The sequence below is a fragment of the Lissotriton vulgaris genome, chromosome 11 (assembly GCF_964263255.1).
Source record: "Lissotriton vulgaris chromosome 11, aLisVul1.2, whole genome shotgun sequence".
Taxonomy (NCBI): Eukaryota; Metazoa; Chordata; class Amphibia; order Caudata; family Salamandridae; genus Lissotriton; species Lissotriton vulgaris.
In genome coordinates, this window is record NC_141699.1 from 1109879529 (window position 1) to 1109901075 (window position 21547).

At 44.5% G+C, this 21547-nt stretch overlaps 1 protein-coding gene across 1 annotated transcript in view; it reads left to right on the forward strand.

Annotated features, from left to right (window-relative positions):
* The window catches only part of LOC147684257 (putative cation-transporting ATPase 13A4), a 301484-nt gene that overhangs the window by 58184 nt on the left and 221753 nt on the right, over nucleotides 1–21547 (forward strand). The window contains exons 2-3 of the mRNA XM_086944654.1: nucleotides 14020–14193; nucleotides 21252–21398. Coding sequence (XP_086800780.1) covers nucleotides 14020–14193; nucleotides 21252–21398 — 321 coding nt within the window. The remainder of the gene's footprint in view (nucleotides 1–14019; nucleotides 14194–21251; nucleotides 21399–21547) is intronic.

A 21547-nucleotide genomic window follows, 5' to 3' on the forward strand; every position in this document is an offset into this window, starting at 1 on the left:
GTGCACGCCCCAGGGAGTGCACCGGAAAGCGTAATTAGATGAAGCGCCCCGGGGCGCGCACCGGTTAGCGTCCCGTAAGCGCCATTATCGCGAACGAAAACATGATCGTGACGTATCGCGTAGCTGCGTCTGCGTAAAACGCACGGCGTAAGCGCACCCGGAAGCACTCGTAAACTTTCGACGCGCTTACGCTACGCGATACCGGAGCGCGCCCCCGGGCGCGCCCCGCGGAGCGTAGCGTAAGCGCGTCGGGTCATGTGACCAGAAAATAACACTTTTCATTGGTTCATAACAGTTTTGGTTTCATAATGATGAAGCCCCTGGTCTTGTGACCTGAAAATAACACTTTTCATTGGTTCAGGACAGTTTTTTTCCAAATAATGAAAGACCCCACCTTTTTTCCTTATTCTGACTTTGCCCTTTGACTTAGGAAGACCTGCTTGTACCTCTCTGTACCATTTTGATCATTATAATGGCTTCAGTAGCAGCAGCAGCTGGTGCATCTGCACCACCACCACCACCACAACAACCAAGAGGACCACCACAAGATTTCATTGGTGGTCAACAAGAGGAGGAAGAGGAGGAGGAGGAGGAAGAAGTGAGGAGACCATTTCTCCAAGAACATAATACCCCATACCAGCCCAGACCACATATTATTTGGGAGTTTTTTTCGGTTCCACAGGGGAAGAAAAAGGTAAATGCAACCAAGGTGACTTGCCTGATCTGTGACATGGAACTTTCTAGGGGGAACCCTAATAAAAAATATTCCTTTGGAAATCACATAATGATCCGTCACATGCAGCACAAGCATCCTATAAACTATTCTGCTGCAGAGATGAGGGAACTGGCCAGTAACGCTCCCCAATCAACACGAACCAGCTCAAAAAGGAAGCAACCCACTGCGTCTGCACCAGAGGAAAGTGAGACGATGCCGTGCATTCAGCCACGATTTGCTGATTTCAGAATCACATGCAAATATTGTGGGAAGACCATCTCCTATGGAGAACAGAGCGTGAAGCTCATCGTCCTTGCTGGGGACAACCATAAATGCCCCAATCAACCCCAATTATTTCTTTTCTTTTTTTTTTGCTCCAGTTGAGCCATTTTCAATTCCCTGTTTTTTCGTTTCTCCCCATGAAAAATACAAAAAAAATATAAAACTGTTCAGAAAACCCCAAAAAAGTACAAAATGTTCAAAAAAACAATAAAAAAATATAAAACAACAAAAAGAAGAAAAAAACCAGTTCTTTTCGAACTACCTCCAATTTCTAAAAATGGCTACATTTGTTAAAAACTCTATCATTCATTTTTCCCCATGGGACGCTCCCCGGTCCGCTCCCCGGTGCGCGTACCGGGCGCTCCCCCCGCGCAAAGCAAAAAAAATTTACTTTTTTTTGCCCCGCGGGGCCCTTTTATAGCCCTCACATCAAACCTAGGGAGTCAGGGGGGATCTATCCCTACCCCCTTATGGTCATTTGCCCCTTTGTTTTTACCACCTCTTGTGTCTCGATTTTACCGAGACACAAGATGGCGGCCGCTCCGGATTGTTTCGAATGTTTACAGACACCCGAGAGCCAATCAGCTTTCCGTGCGCAAGTCGCGTGGCGCGCCCGGTGCGCTCCCCGGTGCGCGTACCGGGGCGCGCTTATAGATATATATATTTTTTTTAACCTAAATTACTCAAAATCCACTGGAGCACATATCTTGAGACATAGCAAAGGGACATCGGGCTACCAGTCCCTACAATTTTGCCAAGTTTGGTGCAAATCCATTCAGCCGTTCGGGCTAAAAGTGAAATCGACCGCCCTATGGAAATTAACATAGGGAAAACGCGTTTTGGGACCCCCCCTTTTATCTCGGCCCCCGCTTGACGAATCCCCCCGAAACTTTCAGGGAAGGACCAGAGCTCAAAGAGGCCATTTTGAGGAAATTTTCAGGCAGATTCCTCAACCGGCGCCAACGTTATTCTAAATAGAATTTTGAGAATTAACATTGAAAAAAATCCTAACTATAACTACCTACTGGCGACCGCCAGTAGGTAATATACATATATATATATTGTTTATATGTAATATTTTTTGTTAAGTTACTTAAAGTTAATATAATGTGAAATACTTTTGAGTATATGTTCTTGATAATTTATTGTTGATGTATTGTCTACAATATTTTTGTATCATAATATTTGTTACCTCCAAGTATAATACTAAATGAAGACAAGGTCATCATGCTTCACAAGCAGAGAAAAAGATAAACGGGCTGGAGCAGCTTTGCTCTACATACTGCACAATGTGAGAATTAGTGGTTAATGCAGATTCCATCACTCAAAAAGAATGACATTTTCTATTTATAGAATGGCTACTATATTTTTCCATTTGACATTCTTTATTCTAGGCCTACTAACCAGTCATGTAACTGTCAATTCAATAGTTAGGTTCTAAATTCAATTTGTTTCTATCTAATACATTTATGAACTCTGACCCCAGAGGTCTAACTCTGACCATACATGTGACCATAGCCATCCGTATATCCTGGAAAAACAAAGAAAAGAAAGGTGAAGGGAAATAAACAGAGAAGGATGCAACGAAATCAATAATTAACACAGTCTCACATCTGTCCATCAACTACCCAGAGAAGGGGTCACTTCTATGGACTTCCTACAAAGTTGTAGCCATAAGAGATTGGGGGAGATGCTGCAGGGGCCCAGCAAATCAGGCTGTATGCCCCCCCCACAATGCCGCTGCCCAAGAATAGCAGCATAGTTTAGATGTTTTGGTCTTGATTTCAAGTGCATTGCATACTCTTCAAAAAAAAAGGCAGCAGCGAGATAAAGACTTAGGAGGAGTATATTTAGAAGCCCCTTCATCACAGGAACATCAGTTTGTGCAACGTTCCAGTGGTGATAGGGGCTTTGCCTTATTTACAAGCCTGAGCTAACACCACCTTGTAAATAAGGCCCCCTTTCATGCAATACTTAGGGGCCTATTGCGATCTCGTTTCGAGGCTTTCTGACCAAGATTGTCAGTTTCAATTCCGACCACCTATTTCCAATATAGGCAGTCAGAATTGAAACTGACAAGTCAGAGGACAGCCCGTAATCCCAATGGACAGCGTTTCCTCCGTTGGGATTACGATGCTCGGTTTCCGACAGTCTTTCCATGCCAGGCTTTCTGACATGGAAAGCCTGTTAAAAAGCAAGTTAGATGGCCTCTAGCAGGCCCACATTCTGTTTGCGGCCTCCGGTTGGGGGCCAAGGGTGCAGCTATGGTGCCCCACCTGTTTATCCGCTGCACCTTGAGGTGCCTGCCACGCGGTGCAGGGATAAACAGATTTTCTCACAGGTTTACAGCCGCAGCCCAAGCTCCCATAGGGAAATGGGAGTATGCGACCGCACCATGTGTTGTAGCATCGTAATTCTGTAGTTGGGACCGCTTACCGGAGGTCAGTCAGACCTGTATCTGCAATGGCGTAATGGAAAGGGGCGACCATTCGGTCCCCCCGAACGTATGGTGGAGTACCAAGATCCCCCCGGGAAGCCATCTTGGGCGGGAGGCGAGTCTCGGCTGGTATGCCCGAAGCGGCGTAGCCGGGGCGCGCCTTTTTCCCGCCCTGGAGTGGGCTGGCCTAGACACTGACGCGGCCGGGCCACGCCCTCGGGGCAGGCCGGGGCGGGTTTACGCCCGCCCTGAAGATGGATAAAAGGAGCAACAAGCCAAGGAAGCATCCTCTTGTTCCTGTGCTCTGAAGCTGCACCACCTCGCTGCACGTGAGCTCGAGACGGAACGAAGAGCCAATTTTGAGCGTTGTAATCGTTCTTGTTTGTTTTTCAGATACTCTGTCGGAGAATGCCTAAGAAGGCGGGAAAGCGAATGACTACCGACCAGATGCTGCATGTTCTCATGAAGAAGGTGACCGACTTAAAAAAGCGAATGGCGGAGAAAGACGAGGAAGGGGGGCCGAAACGTCCTCTGGCAGGAGCAGCTCCAGGAGGAAAAGGCAAGAGGCCCAGAAAGGGAGCAGCAGGGGGAGACGTCCCAGTTCCCTGTACCCCACTCGAAGCACCCACTCCTTTGCCGGAGGAAGGGAATCCGATTCCCGTAGTGGTCACCCCCGTGTCCGGGGAGGATATGCCGCCCGAGCTGGCAGCACAATTAGCAGCGTGGTTGGGTAAAGGTAGCAAGGGCGCCACGGCTGACGACGCGCAGGTGTTGATGAGGCAGCTGCGGGAAACAAGGGAAACGACGAAGGCACCATCGCCATCAGTCCCAGTCGCTGATACAGCTTCTGGTTCAGGTAAGCGGCCATTGCCGATTGCGAGGGATGAGTCGGCACCCTCTCGGAGGGAAAAACTGGGTCAGCATGTCCCTCTGGCTATTAAAGAGAAGATATGGGCAGGCGAATATATAAACATCTTCTCGTTGCTTACCGACCATTATGAAATGGAGCATGTTAAGAGCCAGAAAGAGCTCATGCATCCAAGTGTTTGGCGCGCAAAGATGGCCGCCTTTAAGGTAAATGAAAACATTGGTAATTGGGGCAAGGCATGGGGGGTTTTTACATCCATTTTGGGTGAACGTAGGCCCGAATTGCTGCCCGAATTGCCGATTTATCAGTCACGGATCATGGGGTATTCAGTATCTCACGAGGGCAATCATTGGTTTTGTTACGACAATATTTTCAGAAAAGCGAAAGAGCATGATAATAATTGGGATTGTTATGATTCTGTGTCCTGGTCAAAAATGGAGGACTCTGGTATGTTGAAGGTGCCATTGGTAGGGAGTAACGTGGGTGAATCCTCCCGCCAATATGCGGGGACGCCCTTTCGATCAGGTACGAGTAACGACAATCACTCGAGGCCAGCCGGCAACGCAATTAAAAGGGGGGTTTGTTGGAACTTTAACAGGGGGAAATGTACTAGGCCCCAGGGGTCATGCAAATTTAGGCACGAATGTGGGGGGTGTGGGCAATCATCCCATCCTGAGTCCATGTGCAGAGCCAAAACAGGTGATAATGGGGGAGAGGAGGCGCCAAACAGGTCTGACATAGTCCGAGGGGCGCCTTTACCTACCCCGATTGATACCATGGCAATGATTCCCTGGCTCAGCGAATACCCGGATCACGCTTCCGCTGGGGTGTTGCGCAACGGATTTTCATATGGTTTCCGCATCCCAGTGGGGGAGTTTCAGGGTATAGCGAAATGTAAAAACCAGATATCGGTCTTGCAGCATACGACCGTGGTACAGGAAAAGATCGGGAAAGAGGTTACTCGAGGTCGAGTCGCCGGTCCATTTAATGTGCCACCAGTTGCTAACTTTGTTTGTTCCCCTTTAGGGGTGGTCCCCAAGAAGGACCCGGGTGAGTTTCGGCTGATACATAATTTATCAGCCCCACTTGGTCTTTCCGTAAACGATGCGATAGACCCGGAAGTGTGTTCGGTGCGGTACGCATCCTTCGATGAGGCCGTAGCCATATTGAATCGCCTGGGGCCCGGTGCGCTGATGGCAAAATCTGATATCGAGTCAGCGTTCCGGTTGCTCCCGGTACATCCAGACGATCAGCGTCTCCTTGGTTTCATGTTTCAGGGTCACTATTACATGGATAGGTGTATGCCGATGGGGTGCTCTATATCTTGTGCCTATTTTGAAAAGTTCAGTTGTTTCCTGCAATGGGTCTTCACAAGGAAGACGGGGTTTCAACATGTTATGCATTATCTCGATGACTTTTTGTTTCTGGGGGCAGCCGGGGATCCGGAATGTGGACAGGCTTTGACTGAATTTTGTGTCTTGATGAATCAGTTTGGCGTGCCATTGGCACCAGGTAAGACTGTGGGTCCCTCGACTTGCCTCGAGTTTCTGGGGATCGAGCTCGACTCCGAAGAAGGTTGTTTTCGTTTACCAGGTGACAAAGTGTTAAGATTCAGGGCATCCCTGCAAATGTGTATAAATGAGTCTAAGGTTAAGCTACATCAATTACAACAATTGGTGGGACAGTTGAATTTTGCCCTAAGAGTAATACCGATGGCCCGCCCCTTTTCCCGCTCGATCGCTCAAGCCATGGTCGGCCTGAAGGAGGGTCATCATCGCACAAGGCTCTCGGCAGAGGTTCGCCAGGACATGCGCATTTGGTTGGCATTTCTGGCGGATTTCAATGGTCGAATTGTCTGGAACAAACCGGCGGTGTCCTCTGAGGAGCTGGGGCTGTGGACAGATTCGGCAGGGAGCATTGGTTTTGGTGCCATATTCGGCACTCAGTGGTCGGCACAAAAATGGCCGTCATGGTGGCATGATAGTGGACTGACAAGTAACATTGCTTTCCTGGAACTTTTCCCCATTCTGGTGGCCCTGAGAACTTGGCCCGAGGGGTTCAGAGATCACTCTGTGGTATTCTGGTCTGATAACATGACCGTGGTTGAGTGTATCAATAGCCAGGCAGCACGATGCAAATGGATTCTGAGATTGCTCAAGGAAATTGTGTTATTGTGTATGCAATTGAATGTACTATTTAAGGCAAAACATGTCCCGGGGGTGATGAACCAGGCGGCTGATGCGCTTTCTCGTTTTCGTATGCAGGCCTTCTGGGGTTTTCTGCCCACAGCGGACCCGGTGGCAGCACCCTTTCCCGAAGCTCTCTGGTCTCTCGGTGCCCCGAACTACAGAACCTCGTGGGAGAGAGTTTAGCACCCAGGACGAGGAAGGCATATGAAGGGGCGTTCCGTTCCTATTGGGCCTTTTTGGGGGCAGCTAGAGGGGAGCTTTGGGGCCAGGAGGAGTTGGTAGTGAAATTCCTGCTATCCTTACGTCAGGCAGGCAAATCAGTGGCTACGGCTCAAAGGCATCGGGCCGCCATTTCCTTTGTGGCTAGGGCTCATGGGATCCAGGACCCGACAGCGTCTTTCGTTGTGCAAAAAGCGCTACGTGGGTGGCAACGCCTTGAGGGTCGCAGAGTAGATGAAAGGCGCCCGATAGGTCTGGATAGGTTGGCTTTGTTGTTATCTGTACTGCCTGCAACATGTTCATCCCAGTATGAAGCATTGTTATTCCGAGCCGCTTTTGTGCTAGCATTTCATGGGGCTATGCGGGTAAGCAAATTAGTGGCGAGGAACAAGCAGGATACCATGGGGGGACTGTGCCGAGAGCACATCCAAGTCAGGGGGGAGACAATGACTGTCTCATTTGTCAAGTCCAAGACCGATCAGGGTTCGATGGGGGACTGCATAATGATACGAAGGATCCCCGGGTCCTCCATGTGCCCGGTGAGTTGTGTAGAGGAGTATTTAGCACAAAGGGTGGCATCATGGGGGGGGCCTTGTTGAGACACGCTGACGCCACCCCACTGACGAGGTTTCAGTTTCAGCGGGTGCTTGCGATGTCGATTACGGCTGCGGGCTTGAACCCGGGCGAGTTTGGGACCCATTCCTTTCGGATAGGGGCTGCTACAGAGGCTACGGCCAGGGGTCTGAATGTCGAACAAATTAAACGTGTGGGGCGTTGGTCCTCCGATTGTTATAAGAGGTATGTGCGGTTGCACATGTTGTGAAGCTGTAACGATGTACTCACGCTTCTTGTTTTTTGTTTGGTTTCAGTTGCGCAAGCCTACGAGGCGGGGCGGACTATGCAGTCGACCCAACACCGGGCCAGCGGTCATACTTCACCGGCTGTGAAAAAGGAGGTGTGGGTCGTGGGCCACTCATACGTGAGGCGAGCCGCGGACGTATTCAAAGCAGGTGACATGAATCACGTGGCTGGGGAATACGGGTACAGTGTGTCCTTCTACGGAAAGGGCGGACTCTGTATTGACCAGTTTCAATCATTTTTTGAGGGTTTGTTAGGGCGGACGAGGTCACCGCCGTCTATAGTCATAGTACATCTTGGGGGCAATGATTTGGTCACCACTGGTAGACGACTTCTTCTTGAGGCGATGATTTCCACTGTAAGTTGGTTGGCGAGGAGAGTTCCGGGGTGCACAATTGCATGGTCACATATGATCCCACGTAAGGTATGGCGGGGGGCTATTTCGGTTTCTGCTTTAAACCATTCAGTAAGGAAAATTAATAACAAAGTGAGTAGATTGTTCCGTTCCAATACACTGCATTCTATTTCGCATGGTTGTATTACTGGTGACAGTATGTATTTGGGGGATGGTGTTCATTTGTCCCGGGTGGGGAACGAGTTACTCATAGGAGACTGTATAGCCTGGCTAAAGACTTTAAGACATGACCTTTAGGTAGGAGTGTTGTGGGGGGTCCGGATAGCCGGTCAACTATCCGGCCTGTGGCGGTAAGGTCATGATCGGTGAGCACTAATTGGAAGATCCCTATGAGTGGGCGTCACCCATTACGGATGGGAGCGCTCGAAGGAGGTGGCCATTGGCCCCTCAACGGGGAAGGCGGTCCCTTCTAAGGATGGGACGCCGAAAGGAAAGGAAAGGCGGTCAAGGCCCCTTCCTGGGTAGGGGGGGCTACAGCCCCCTCCCGGAGAATTTCCCGGGGCCAGGACATCTGCGACGGCAGATGTGGTAAGTTGTGTGGGGTTTGGGGGGGGGTCTACGCTACCTTCTAGATTCCTCACACGAGTCCTCGGACGACCTTTAAGTGGCGTCGAGTTTATTGGGGCCCCCGTCAAGTCAAGGGAAATTGGTAATTGCACTCGAGGTACACCTCTGTGCGGTCGCCCCTCACAAGTGAGGGGGATATGTCTGGTTAGGGATCTTGACACCGGTTACGACCTTGCCGTTGGCCCTTAAACGTTAGGATGTACAATTTCAAAAATCTCAAGTTAGATGTTTTGTAGGATGTTAGTTCGGCTAGGAGAACCTTTGTATTAGAGAATATGTTAAGGTTAGCCAAACATCGCAATGTGGTAATGAAATTGTACATAATATGAAACTGTTATTTTAATGTTTTAATTTTGTTTCATATTTTAATAAATACGGCCGGGAGGGTCACTCCCTCCCGTCTTCCAAAAAGTTCAGAACTGTTTCCGGTTTCCCATCCTTGGGGATTGTGTTGAGAGGGGGTGGCGGGTATCTCAGCCATATGGAAAGGGGCGACCATTCGGTCCCCCCGAACGTATGATGGAGTACCACGATCCCCCCGGGAAGCCATCTTGGGCGGGAGGCGAGTCTCGGCTGGTATGCCCGAAGCGGCGTAGCCGGGGCGCGCCTTTTTCCCGCCCTGGAGTGGGCTGGCCTAGACACTGACGCGGCCGGGCCACGCCCTCGGGGCAGGCCGGGGCGGGTTTACGCCCGCCCTGAAGATGGATAAAAGGAGCAACAAGCCAAGGAAGCATCCTCTTGTTCCTGTGCTCTGAAGCTGCACCACCTCGCTGCACGTGAGCTCGAGACGGAACGAAGAGCCAATTTTGACCCACCCACCAGCCCCTGAGGATAGCAAGTAGTTTTGATAAAGTTGATGTGGTAACTTTTTGTTTGCAGGTCGGATTATTATCGTGATAACCTTGAATATGCAATAAAGAAATGGTCAATTTGTGGTATGTCTTGCAAATAAAGTAATCTTGCTCTAGTGTTGATCAGTAGCATGTTTTAATAAAATTGTTGCTTTTAACTGTCTTTTAAGTAATTTAGTCATTTAGTTTAGAACTCATTTAGTTTAGAACTGTCGTATTTATTTTGGTCGGGCGGTAAGGTCATGATCGGTGAGCACTAATTGGAAGATCCCTATGAGTGGGCGTCACCCATTACGGATGGGAGCGCTCGAAGGAGGTGGCCATTGGCCCCTCAAGGGGGAAGGCGGTCCCTTCTAAGGATGGGACGCCGAAAGGAAAGGAAAGGCGGTCAAGGCCCCTTCCTGGGTAGGGGGGGCTACAGCCCCCTCCCGGAGAATTTCCCGGGGCCAGGACATCTGCGACGGCAGATGTGGTAAGTTGTGTGGGGTTTGGGGGGGGGTCTACGCTACCTTCTAGATTCCTCACACGAGTCCTCGGACGACCTTTAAGTGGCGTCGAGTTTATTGGGGCCCCCGTCAAGTCAAGGGAAATTGGTAATTGCACTCGAGGTACACCTCTGTGCGGTCGCCCCTCACAAGTGAGGGGGATATGTCTGGTTAGGGATCTTGACACCGGTTACGACCTTGCCGTTGGCCCTTAAACGTTAGGATGTACAATTTCAAAAATCTCAAGTTAGATGTTTTGTAGGATGTTAGTTCGGCTAGGAGAACCTTTGTATTAGAGAATATGTTAAGGTTAGCCAAACATCGCAATGTGGTAATGAAATTGTACATAATATGAAACTGTTATTTTAATGTTTTAATTTTGTTTCATATTTTAATAAATACGGCCGGGAGGGTCACTCCCTCCCGTCTTCCAAAAAGTTCAGAACTGTTTCCGGTTTCCCATCCTTGGGGATTGTGTTGAGAGGGGGTGGCGGGTATCTCAGCCATATTGTAATAAGCCCCCTAATCGTGTAAGTGGTGGCCAATGGGTGTTCTGCTGGGCGGTCCACCTCAACACATACTGATTTTGACGCTGCTCCATATTTACAAGGGTGGTGTAAATATGGGGCGCTGCCAAAATTAAGACCAGGGAAAATCTAGTCTTAACATCGCAAAATGTTTTATTTTGCCTAGTTTTTGGTTTTTCAATGTGTGCTGCATTGACAGCACACATAGAAACAGCAAAATTACATGAATTATTGTTGATGTGCAGGAAGGTGTCCCTTCCTGCACATAAACAATCATTAAAAAATGATAATTTGCAACTTCTATGTATGCTGCACCATGCAGTACGCATAGGAGGTACAAATCGGGGGACACTTTCCAGCACATAAACAATCATCCCCCCCAATTAGGCACCTTTTGCAGGCACCCTTGCACAATGGTGCAAGGATGCAAGCGTTGGCGAAGAGCAGCTTAATTTAGCACTGTATCCTTGTAAATACGGTGCTTCCCTGCGTTTTCAGAATGGTGGAGCGTGGCCTTAGCAGGTTTTGCTGAACGCCACGCTCCGTCATTCTGTTGTACATATGCCCCCTAGTCTTCATATATGGCCATATTTAGAAGATGCAATTGGCTGTATCAGGTGTGAACCACCTACGGTCCTCATACAAGGTGGGTCAAAAAAATCTTATATGTACAGTAACTAGTGACATACCGGAATTATAGGTTTTGTGCTAAATATCGCAAGGTCAAACCTGCCAATATTATGACATTAAAAATGCTTGTATTTGCCCAAACATATGGATTTTAGCGAAAAAGAAATCCCTTACATTGCAGACCTCTCAGAGTGAACTGTTTGCATGTACATTGTACATTGTATCACTATATAGATGTTTCTCCAATGTTACTAACCTAGAAGTTTAATACACATAATATTTCTTTCCTTTTTAGAAAAAAAGGATACTAAGTCAAAATTAGCAAATGCCCAATTCAGTTCTCTTGAAAACTCTTTTAGTTTGAAAACACATAATTGCTCTAGTTAGCTTTAAATTGTACCACGAGCTGCAAATTGTACCCAGCAGTGAGCAATGTTACTGGTTCATCTTGAATTAAAATGCATGATTTGTAAATATTCATCCCTAATGCTCCTTTGAGCACAGTGATACGAATATTCAGTAATACAACAAAATATGATGCTGTGCTTAAAAATGTCTGCGGAGTATACAAAACTGTAGTGCATGCTGACAGGAGAAAGCCATCACAATTTATTCACCAGGGCTTTGACCCTCAAAAACTACTCCTGACTACAAGCCTGGCTTCTTCACTGACTTGTACTGTTGAGGTGAAAAGAAATATGAATGAAAATGGAAAGAGTGAGCTGATTGTTTACATTTATACAAAGGAAACATCTAAGCAGCAATAGAGGCCCTATGGAAACTACTTTGGTCTTGATCTAGCAGCTACCTGAAGACAGTTCTCTCTGGGAGAACTGGCTCTTTGAGGGGAACCACAATATTTTAAATCCCACAACATGAGTTTGTACACAGAGTACAGAGTCTATAGTGTGACGAGAATTTAAGAGAATTCTCAGTCCCTTGTCCAGAAGTGCCCCGCCAACAAATAGCGGTCTCCAGGTGTCAGTCTCTCCATAGCCTGATGAGCAGAGGGCTCTTTCTAGTTCATTGGTGATGGTGGACTTTGGATAAAAATCAAAATACATTTCTCTCACTCTTAGACAAGGTAGCATGCGGAGAGGGAATTTAAACAAATTCAGTGTTTTTTATATATAGAACTGAATGTTTGTGAATATCAGGGGAGCTTTAAAACAATAGGAACTGTTCCACCACATGCTTTGGTCCAGATAACTTGTTTGTAACTACCCTTGGTCAATGGCAACATGTGGGAGGGCAGTTATACATCCCCCATGCTTGTGTGAGGCAGGGGTTGTTGCAGAATATTTTACTCCTGCCCCCAGACCTTGCCCAGAGTGTATTCCCACCCTTGAGCAGGGCACGGGCAGTATGAAGCACATCATCAATGGACAAGATCAGAAATGTTTTGGTTTAGTAGGTTTCACTGTGTCATGACCAAGTCTGGGCCCAAATAATGCAGCTACGCACATTGCTAAAATTGAAAATTGCCACATTGCAAACATTTTGATTTCTTCATGCATTTTGAGGCCTGTCATTTTGCAGGGGATATGCCCAGCCACACAAATGCCTTCCATTCTTATCGGGAGAAGTGTGGCGACAGAGGATAGTTGAACATTTGTAATCAGCAGTTAAATGCGCTCTGTTTTAATTTAAGCCAATTTGCAAGAAGGAACATCCTTTTCAAAATACCCTCTTAATCTCATGGTTATGTAGGTAATCCCAAATTCTGAGTTGGTCAAATAACCCCTTTTCCTAAACTCAATTTCTTGCCCCTCGCAGGTGGTCTCTCCAAAAGATACCTCCACACCGGTGACCTCCACCACTCTTTACTGACTCTATTGGATGTCATTGACGACTTTGCAGCCTTGTCTGGATATAAAGTGAACTGGGACAAGAGAGTGGCCATACCGCTCTTGACTGGTACCATGGCAGCGGCGATCCGTGGTTACCCGATCCGCTGGTTTTGTATTCTAGTTATAACTCCATTGGAGTGATATTTTGTAGATAATATTTTTGGCACAATTTTCTAATTCAAATATTTTAGATCTGGACCTTCACATTCAGCCCTCTTTGTCTATCTCCACATTCATGAAAGTTTCAAACTTGTCACCCATGGATATGTGTAAAAGGACAATGTTTTGACCAATGCCGTCAGAGTGAGACAATATCTGTCCCTCCTGATATGTCCAGTTGGGTGCAGAGCTACTTTGTCATCTCAATGAAGTCTTAATGCTAGGGATAGCTCTGCTGTATTAGCCCTAGGAATTTGACATCTGTGCAATTAATTGCTCTTTGTTATCAATACTTTAAAATATTAGGACTAAAAAAATATTTGAGGTGCAAATTATGGCTAAAAGACAGCAATCTGAGAAACATTACCAGTACTAGGATGGAAGTACCCTTAGTCTGAGTAACAAAGAAAGCGACAGTGAGGGTTCAGAGAAGCCCTCAAGCTTCTGGGACCCAGTCCCACTGCACCTGCTGCTCCACAGAGATCTAGGCCCTGAACTTTAGTGTGTTCATGAACTCTTCAAAAACAGCTACAACACTATTAAAAGGCAAAAGTGGAACTGAAGGGAGATGCTTTATTCTTTTGAAAACGTTATAAGGCACATTTTGAATAGCAAAATCAGCATATTGGAATCACCCATAAAACCTCAATATGTTTTTTTTTTCAATTCATGTGGAGTAAGTTCCACAAATACCCTTCTGAAGGCGGGCCAGTGTGTCTTGAGGAATAGTTGATGAGTGCCCCCTAGGAACTGACTGTAAAATCTTTTTAGGCAATTTACATGGAGCATTGTTTTGTATATATGTGCCTTTTTTATGTAAGAGTATTAGAGTTTAATACTTTGCTGATCAGTACAGCTTGGGAAAGGTGAGTATGCCTTCAACTTTTAGAGTTGACCAGTAACCCTTGATTGGCAGCCTTATCACATTCTGTTTAATGCTTCAGTATCCTTTATTTGTCACCCTTAGGTGCTCTTCGGCTTCAGGACACAGACGTGTCGCGTCATCGCCTGCCAATTTGGGTACCTCTTCTCTCTGGGGTTCCTGATGCTGTTCTTCTATTGGAAGCCAGAGTGGGACGTCTGGGCTCACTGCACCTCCTGCACCTTAGAAGAAGCTGATGTTATTTTACTTCGAACCACAGTAAGTTAATTTTTATCTTAAACTTTCTCTGCAAAATTGTGACGAATAGAGGTAAAGTGAACTTTCAAACCAGGGTAGGGGTTTAAAATATATCATTAAGAGGTGTAGCATGCTCAGAGTTTATAAGCATAATATGTTCTTGTTTAATTTTTTCTCAGTCTAGTCTGTTGGGTGTATTCTTCACTAGATTAGTGCAAGAAAGAAGTTTATGTACATTGACAGGCAAATGTTGGAACTGTCCGGAGGACAAGAACAGAGCCAGGTCCTTAAACAGCTACTAAATGTGTGATCTGTCTGCTTCAACAGTCACATTTCACATAGGTCAGCTGAAAACATGGTATAACGCATGTGGGCATTGTAATGCCTTCATGCTTACTGGAGTTGACTGTTCAGTTTGAAGGCTTAGTATTCATTTTGAATGGATGACCATGGGGATAAATGCTGTAGTGGGTTAGAAGATTCGGTTCCATTGTCCATTGACAGCTGAGCTGGTGGTAGGCAGATGGGCACCATTTGCTGTGCTTACTGGGGCCTCTCCACTAAGTCTAGAGGGTCCACGGTAGTGCAAGTAGTTGTAGTATCCATGAATTGGTTGCAAGTGCCTAGGAATATTGACAAACATTTACTGATTTATTATAAATTTTAATAAATTCTTTGAAATGTTCCTTATACATTTACCATAGGATGATCTCAAACTCGACTGTGGATTCTAATATGTGGATTCCCTTTTGGTAAAGTGTAGAGAGAAGTAAAAAATATGTATGTAATGTAAACAAGTAGTAATGTTTTATGTTAAATATTAAAGTAAATTAGTTTTATGTATCTTAAATGTAAAGAGAAATATAAAACTGCTGCAACACTATTTATTTAATTTTTCAATTACATTTTTAATTCCTTTAAAAACAATAAATGAAATGCAAATATTTTTCTGAAGCTTAAATTGGAAAATAAATTCCCACCTAAAGTAAAACTTTGTGTTTTATTATGCATTTATAATAATTAAATGTGATGTAGAAAATGTATTAAAACATTACCCTTTTCCTATCACACTACTTTATTCCCCCCATGACATATCTGGGTTAGTAGAGATATCTGAGAAGCCACATTCACCTTGTATGCTGGATTCATGAGCTGTTACCCTGTATCAGTGGTTTGACCTCTTGCCTGTATGTATCCCTCTTGTTGCCACAATGCAATGGTCTGTTTATTTACAATTGTAAAGTTGTATTCCATGTTTACACTTTCTAATACAAATAAACAAATGTTGCATAACAAATAAATTAAAATAAGGTAATGATATTGAATGAAAATGAATGTTACATTAATTTAATTTATGAATTCAAAATTGTTATGATAATATTTTATAATTACATAATATAGCCTTAAGCCCTCAAAAGCGGGTAATACGGGCTATTAAAGGCTTGCTGCATCGTTAACAAGGGAGAGGGACTTTAATAGCCGGTATAGCCCAACTACGAAGGGCTATAAGGCTATTAGAACATTCTGCCGCTAGAGGGCAGAATGTTCTAACAAATAAAACAAAGCCTTCAGGGAACCCGAGGGGTGGAATCCCCTCAGGCTCCCTGAAGCCTTTGTTCACAGCCAGAGCTGTGATCAAAGAAACAATGGAATGTTGGAGCTCCAGGCTTATACCAGCCATTATAAGCCCGGAGCACTCCATTGTTTTCAATGGACCTCCCAACATTCCAATGTTCTAATATAGCCTTATGGCCCGCCTTGGCGGGCTATACTGGCTTTTAAAGGCACGCTGCATCGTTAAAGGCCTGAGCCGAAGGCGAGGGACTTTAACTAGACAGCGGGACTTTAATAGCCGGTATAACCCTGCTGCCAAGGGGTATAAGGCTATAAGAACATTCTGCCACTAGAGGGCAGAATGTTCTAACAAATTAAACAAAGGGTTCTCGAAGCTCGAGGGGATATAAATCCCCTCGAGCTTCGAGAAGCCTTTGTAGAACATTGGAATGTTGCTCTGCTGGCCTAATAAATGTTTTAATTTTATAGTTTTTGAAACTTTAAACTGTGTATATTTATAATTTGAATAAATTAATTTAACTTGTCCTGACTTCTGAGTAGGTTTTATTTCAAGTCCCTACGTCCATTGTTTTCTTTCGGAGGGTGCTTCAGTAGCAGATTTGGTTGGCCATGTGTGCTGTTGGACATACTCCAGCTTTGAGCTGGAATAATATTATGCTAATTTTGGTTCCTTTGCGGCTGTGGTAAATATAGAAGTGCAGCTTGTGAATAGCAATGGGCTTATGGGTGGTTGTATGTCCCTCTCTTAACCCTACCCTAACTCCCTTAATCCCCCCTTAACCCTTACTCTTCCCTAAACACCTCACATTCAGTAGTAAGTAAGCCTCTTTTCAGCCACTTCCCTAGTCTCTCTACTAAGTACGAAGTAGTAAACTTACATGTGCAGCATCTGTCAATGGAAAATACAGCATAGTTTGTGAACAGAATTTTTTAGTTCTTTGTGTTGAAATTGTTTATTAAGAAAAGTTTATATAAATCACAAATGCAGATGCAGACGAAAAAATGAAACATATCATAAATGAGGAAACAATTAATAAAATATAACAAAGGAGGCATAAAACAACAAATCCTCTAGCATTCATAGGGCAAAAATAGGGGTAAAAGAAAGAAAAGAAGAAAAGAAAGGAAAAAGAGAAAGAAAGAAAAAGAAAAGGATCCCCAGAGTAGCAAACTAATTGGGAAGAGATATGGAAGCAAGAAGAAGGAGAAGAAGCGCAGAAGAGAGGAGTAAAAGAGAGTGAGCATGTTGCGAAGAAGGTGGAATTAAGAAGGAAGAGTAGCCGGAGAAGAAGAAGAAGTAGAGACAGAGTCATTATCCACTGTGGTTTCCAGGAATGGGGGCCAGACTTGGAGAAAGATGGAAGCTCGATCCTGCAAATTATAGATTATACGTTCATAGGAAGCTGTTTGTATCATTGCCACCAACCACTCCTTCTGAGAAGGAGGTAATGAAGACTTCCAATGACGCAATATATACATTTTTGCCGTGGCTAGAGCAGTATGACGAAGACGGGTCTGGGGTTTAGTAAACTTTGAAAGGCCATGAAAATCATGTAAAATTATATTTGCAGAGGTAAAGGATAAAGGTAATGACATAGAATGAGCCAAAGTCTTTCGTACAAAAAGCCAAAATGACCTAGTACGAGGGCACTCACAGATAATGTGCGTTATATTACAACCGGAAGCCGAACATCTCCAACACAAAGAATGCGAAAGTAACTTAGCATGATGTAATTTGACCGGGGACCAGTGCCATTCATGGAGAATTTTAAAAATACAAAATTGAATGAGATCCCACTGAGTATCTGAGCATGTCACAGATAAACGTGATTGCCATTTCAATTGAAGAGCTTTTGAAGGGGGTTGCAAAAATAGAGGATGTAGAAAAGTCTTATAAAGACCAGAGGTGACACCCTTAAAAGTTCCCCATAAATTCAGAAAAGATAAAATAGGAGAAGCGGACAACATCTCAGGTGGGGAGCCTAGATGCTTTGTGATAGCTTGTTGAAGATGAGAATATTTACAGGATTGCGTGGGCGGTAGATGGAATTCCTCACTGAATTGGGAAAAGGATTTAAAATTATCACCATGAAACAGTTGTTCCAGGGAGTGAATACCAGCCTCCTGCCAAGGGGCCAGGACACAGTGCGACCTCGAACTCGAATAGCCGAGTTAGACCATATAGGAGCATTAAAATGAAGCCGCAAGTTAGATTTAAGGAGACAATGACTTCTTTGCCAAGACTTATACATAGCAGATAATATAGGATTTTTGGGGTCAAGAGAGCTGGAATCCTTTCCATATGAATGGGACAAACCAGGACCAGAAGCCAATAAGTGGTGTTCAAGTGGAACCCATTGTGGGATGTCTTTAGACTTAGGTAAAAAGAAAGAAAGATGGGAAAGATGAAGGGCAAGGGAGTAATACTCGATAGAGGGAAGACCCAAACCTCCCTGCAATTGGTGGGATTTTAATTTGGCTAAGGTGAGACGCGGTTTAGCTGTACCCCATATAAAAAGTTTAATTTTGGATTCAATGGACCGAAGAGTAGCCAGAGGAATAGTCAAAGGGAGCATACCCAGAACATAGAGAAAACGTGGTAAGGTGACCATCTTGATCGCCTGAACCCGTCCCCAAAGGGATAAACCCACGGCCTTCCATTTACCGAAGTCTCTTTGCATTTGCGCAATTAAAGGAGTTAAATTGTCCGTGACAACGTTATCCAATCCCCTATTGAGGAGTATCCCTAAATATTTAAGCCAAGAAGGTTGCCAATGAAATGGAAAACCAGAGATTGCATCCTTTGTAGTACCAAGGGACATAGGTAAGGCTTTGCTCTTATCCCAGTTTATCTTATAGCCAGAGAAAGAACAAAAAATCATCAATGACACGGAGGAGAGCAGGGAGAGATCGGGGAAGATCAGTAAGTGTGAGAAGAATATCATCTGCATATAAATACATTTTTAAATGACCAATTGGAAGAGGAACGCCCGTCACAGCAGCCGATTGACGAATTGCAGCAGCCAAAGGTTCCATAGCCAAAAGGAAAAGAAGAGGGGAGAGTGACGGGAACCTCACCGAATAGGAAATGGAGTAGAGAGAAAACCTCCACAGTTAACTTGAGCAGATGGGTTATCATAGAGTAGTCGCACTTTAGCTATGAACTGATCGCCTAATCCAAATCTTTGCATGACGGTAAAAAGGTATTCCCACACGATGCGGTCAAATGCTTTTTCAGCATCCAAAGAAAGAAGTAGGGCATCATCGGCAAGATGTTTAGCGGACCATAGGGCATGGGAGAGTTTTTAGTTCTTTAGCAGTATATTTTATTACTACTAAACATTATACAAAATACAGTTTGTGAATAGGCCCTGCCATGGTATTTGTGAAACAATTGTATAAGGTCTTGATCACAAAACAGTTTCGGAAGATCTAATCTACCCAGCCATTAAACAGGTGGGGGCTGATTTTGAAACATTTTGTTTTGGGTTTGTGTCATGAAAATGATGTAAACTGGTGCAAAATGTTAGATTTTTTATTTCCTTTCAAGCAGAAATCTTCTTTTGCCCCGTAAAGTTGCCTCAAAGTAGCCCAAAATAGTGCTTTGCATTACTATGCATCAAGGGGGTGCCCATGGGTGGTAAATGGGCGATCTCATACAACCATCAATGTTTTTTGATGCAAAACCCTATTTACGAGTAATAGTAGATAGGGTTGTGCATAAAAAAATATTGCCACGTTGAAGCAGTCATTAAACGGTGAAACTCATATTTCTCCTACCTTTTCTGACTTTCCATGTGTGCTGCACTTTACAGTACACATTTAAAGTTTGTATAAACATAGTATTTTGTACCAGGAGGGTACCCTTCCAGTATAAAAATGATGGTGGACATCAAGCACACACCTTTGAACTGTGGTGTAGAGTTGTGTGTATGAGGTGCTTGCAGCCTGATCGCGCAACAACACAAGGGAGAGAGTAGGATAGGGCCATATCTCTGTAGATATGTAACTTTCCTACTCTTTCGCTCTCACGTAGTGCAGTGAAACAACTTTGGGTGTTGCACTGCGTTGCGTGACATGTTTCTAAACCTGGGCCATGGTCACTGAATTCGTTTGGTGCTTTGCGAAGTTCAATTCCACACTGAGGGATAAATAAAAGGTATATATTATCCCTAAACTAATGAAGGCATTCACAACATTACACCCTGCCTCAAAATAGCCAACAAGAGGTCAATCTTCAAATTTAAAATAGGAAAGGTCACTGATGCCTCTCTGGGGCCAATCCCCCTCCTCTCTCCAGTCTTCTAACTGCTGTTGGAATAAAGATTCTCACACACAACTATTTCCTCCAATGGGCCTCTAATCCTTGTCATTGTTCCATTTCCTGAAGCAGGACAAAAAGAGAGCATCTTGTAGAGCGAACAAAGACAACTCCACATATTTCCAGTTAGGTATATGTCAGATGCCAATAGCTGAGATATCCCAAAACTTTCATATTCAAGAAATGGAATTCAATTAAGCCAAGACCCCTTATAATAACTATGACAAACATCATGGCCATCTTACCTGTCACTCAGTAGTGGGAACTTTCACTCCATCACATGATACTTACAAGGCACTGTTCCTATGACAAAATCCACTTCTCAACTTCTCAATAAGGAACTTAAAAATTATAATAAATAGGATGTTTGCCATAAAAATAATAGTAATAATGCCAACTATAGAGCTTGAGTCCAATGTACCCATTAGATCCCCCCTTGATTTTGTTGAATGCATTTTACCAACCTGGCCCTCTTGATACGTTCATGTAAGAACACTAGCATACCAAGGAGAACATGGCGGGAATGAGTATTCTTGAAATGGGCCAGTCAAGGGTGTCTAAAATATGAGTATGAGGGCAGGTGAATGAAGAGTGTATGGGTTAGTCACTAACTATTTAATGTAGTCTATTTAAATGAATTGTATTTACTTTTATCCTTACTTAAATCAGTACTGTATACTAAAGCATATTTAAGGTCTTCCTGGATTGGCTTTTTGACGATGTTGCAACCCTCCTCTACGCCCAGACTGGAGCTTTTAGAACTATAAAATGGGCCAAGGAATTCTACTCCCTGAAACTGGAACAGGAAAACCATCTCCGTGAGTCGGTTGTGTAGAAAAGATCTGTATATGGTGCATGAATCACTGAGGATCTTTATTAGAAATATGCGCCTTTCCATGTTTTGTCTTGCATTCATATTACATTATAATACTACTGGGTGCACGGTATGCCCAAGATTTTCCATAATTGTTAGAATCACCAGTTTTCCAACCTTGATGGAGGCATTGAGAAATTAACACCACTCAAGGTTTGGGCAAAACAGACAAGCTGGCCAATGGCTCTGTCTATGTGTCTGTGAGGGGTTGTCAGTATGTAAAATGTATTGACTACATTCATTATATGTAAGTGCATGTCAATAGGTGGGTTAATAAACATTGTTGCTCATTCCCCGATCTTTTCATAGGATGCTTTTAAACAATACACCAAGAAGAAGGTCACCTGGACATACCTATATGGGCCGAAATACATGTGCACCGGGGAACAAGATCACCTGATCAGTACAGATGAATTATCCATTGTAAACAGAGCTATAATGAAGCCACAGTTAAAAGTAAGTTATTTTACAAATCTACTCTGGATATGAACCATTTTATAAAAGTTGTAATTGATCTTCACAATTTCATAAACATGTCTAGTGATATGACTTTTAGACTCACACACATATTATTCTGTGTACAGCACCTCATTTATGAAATGCTC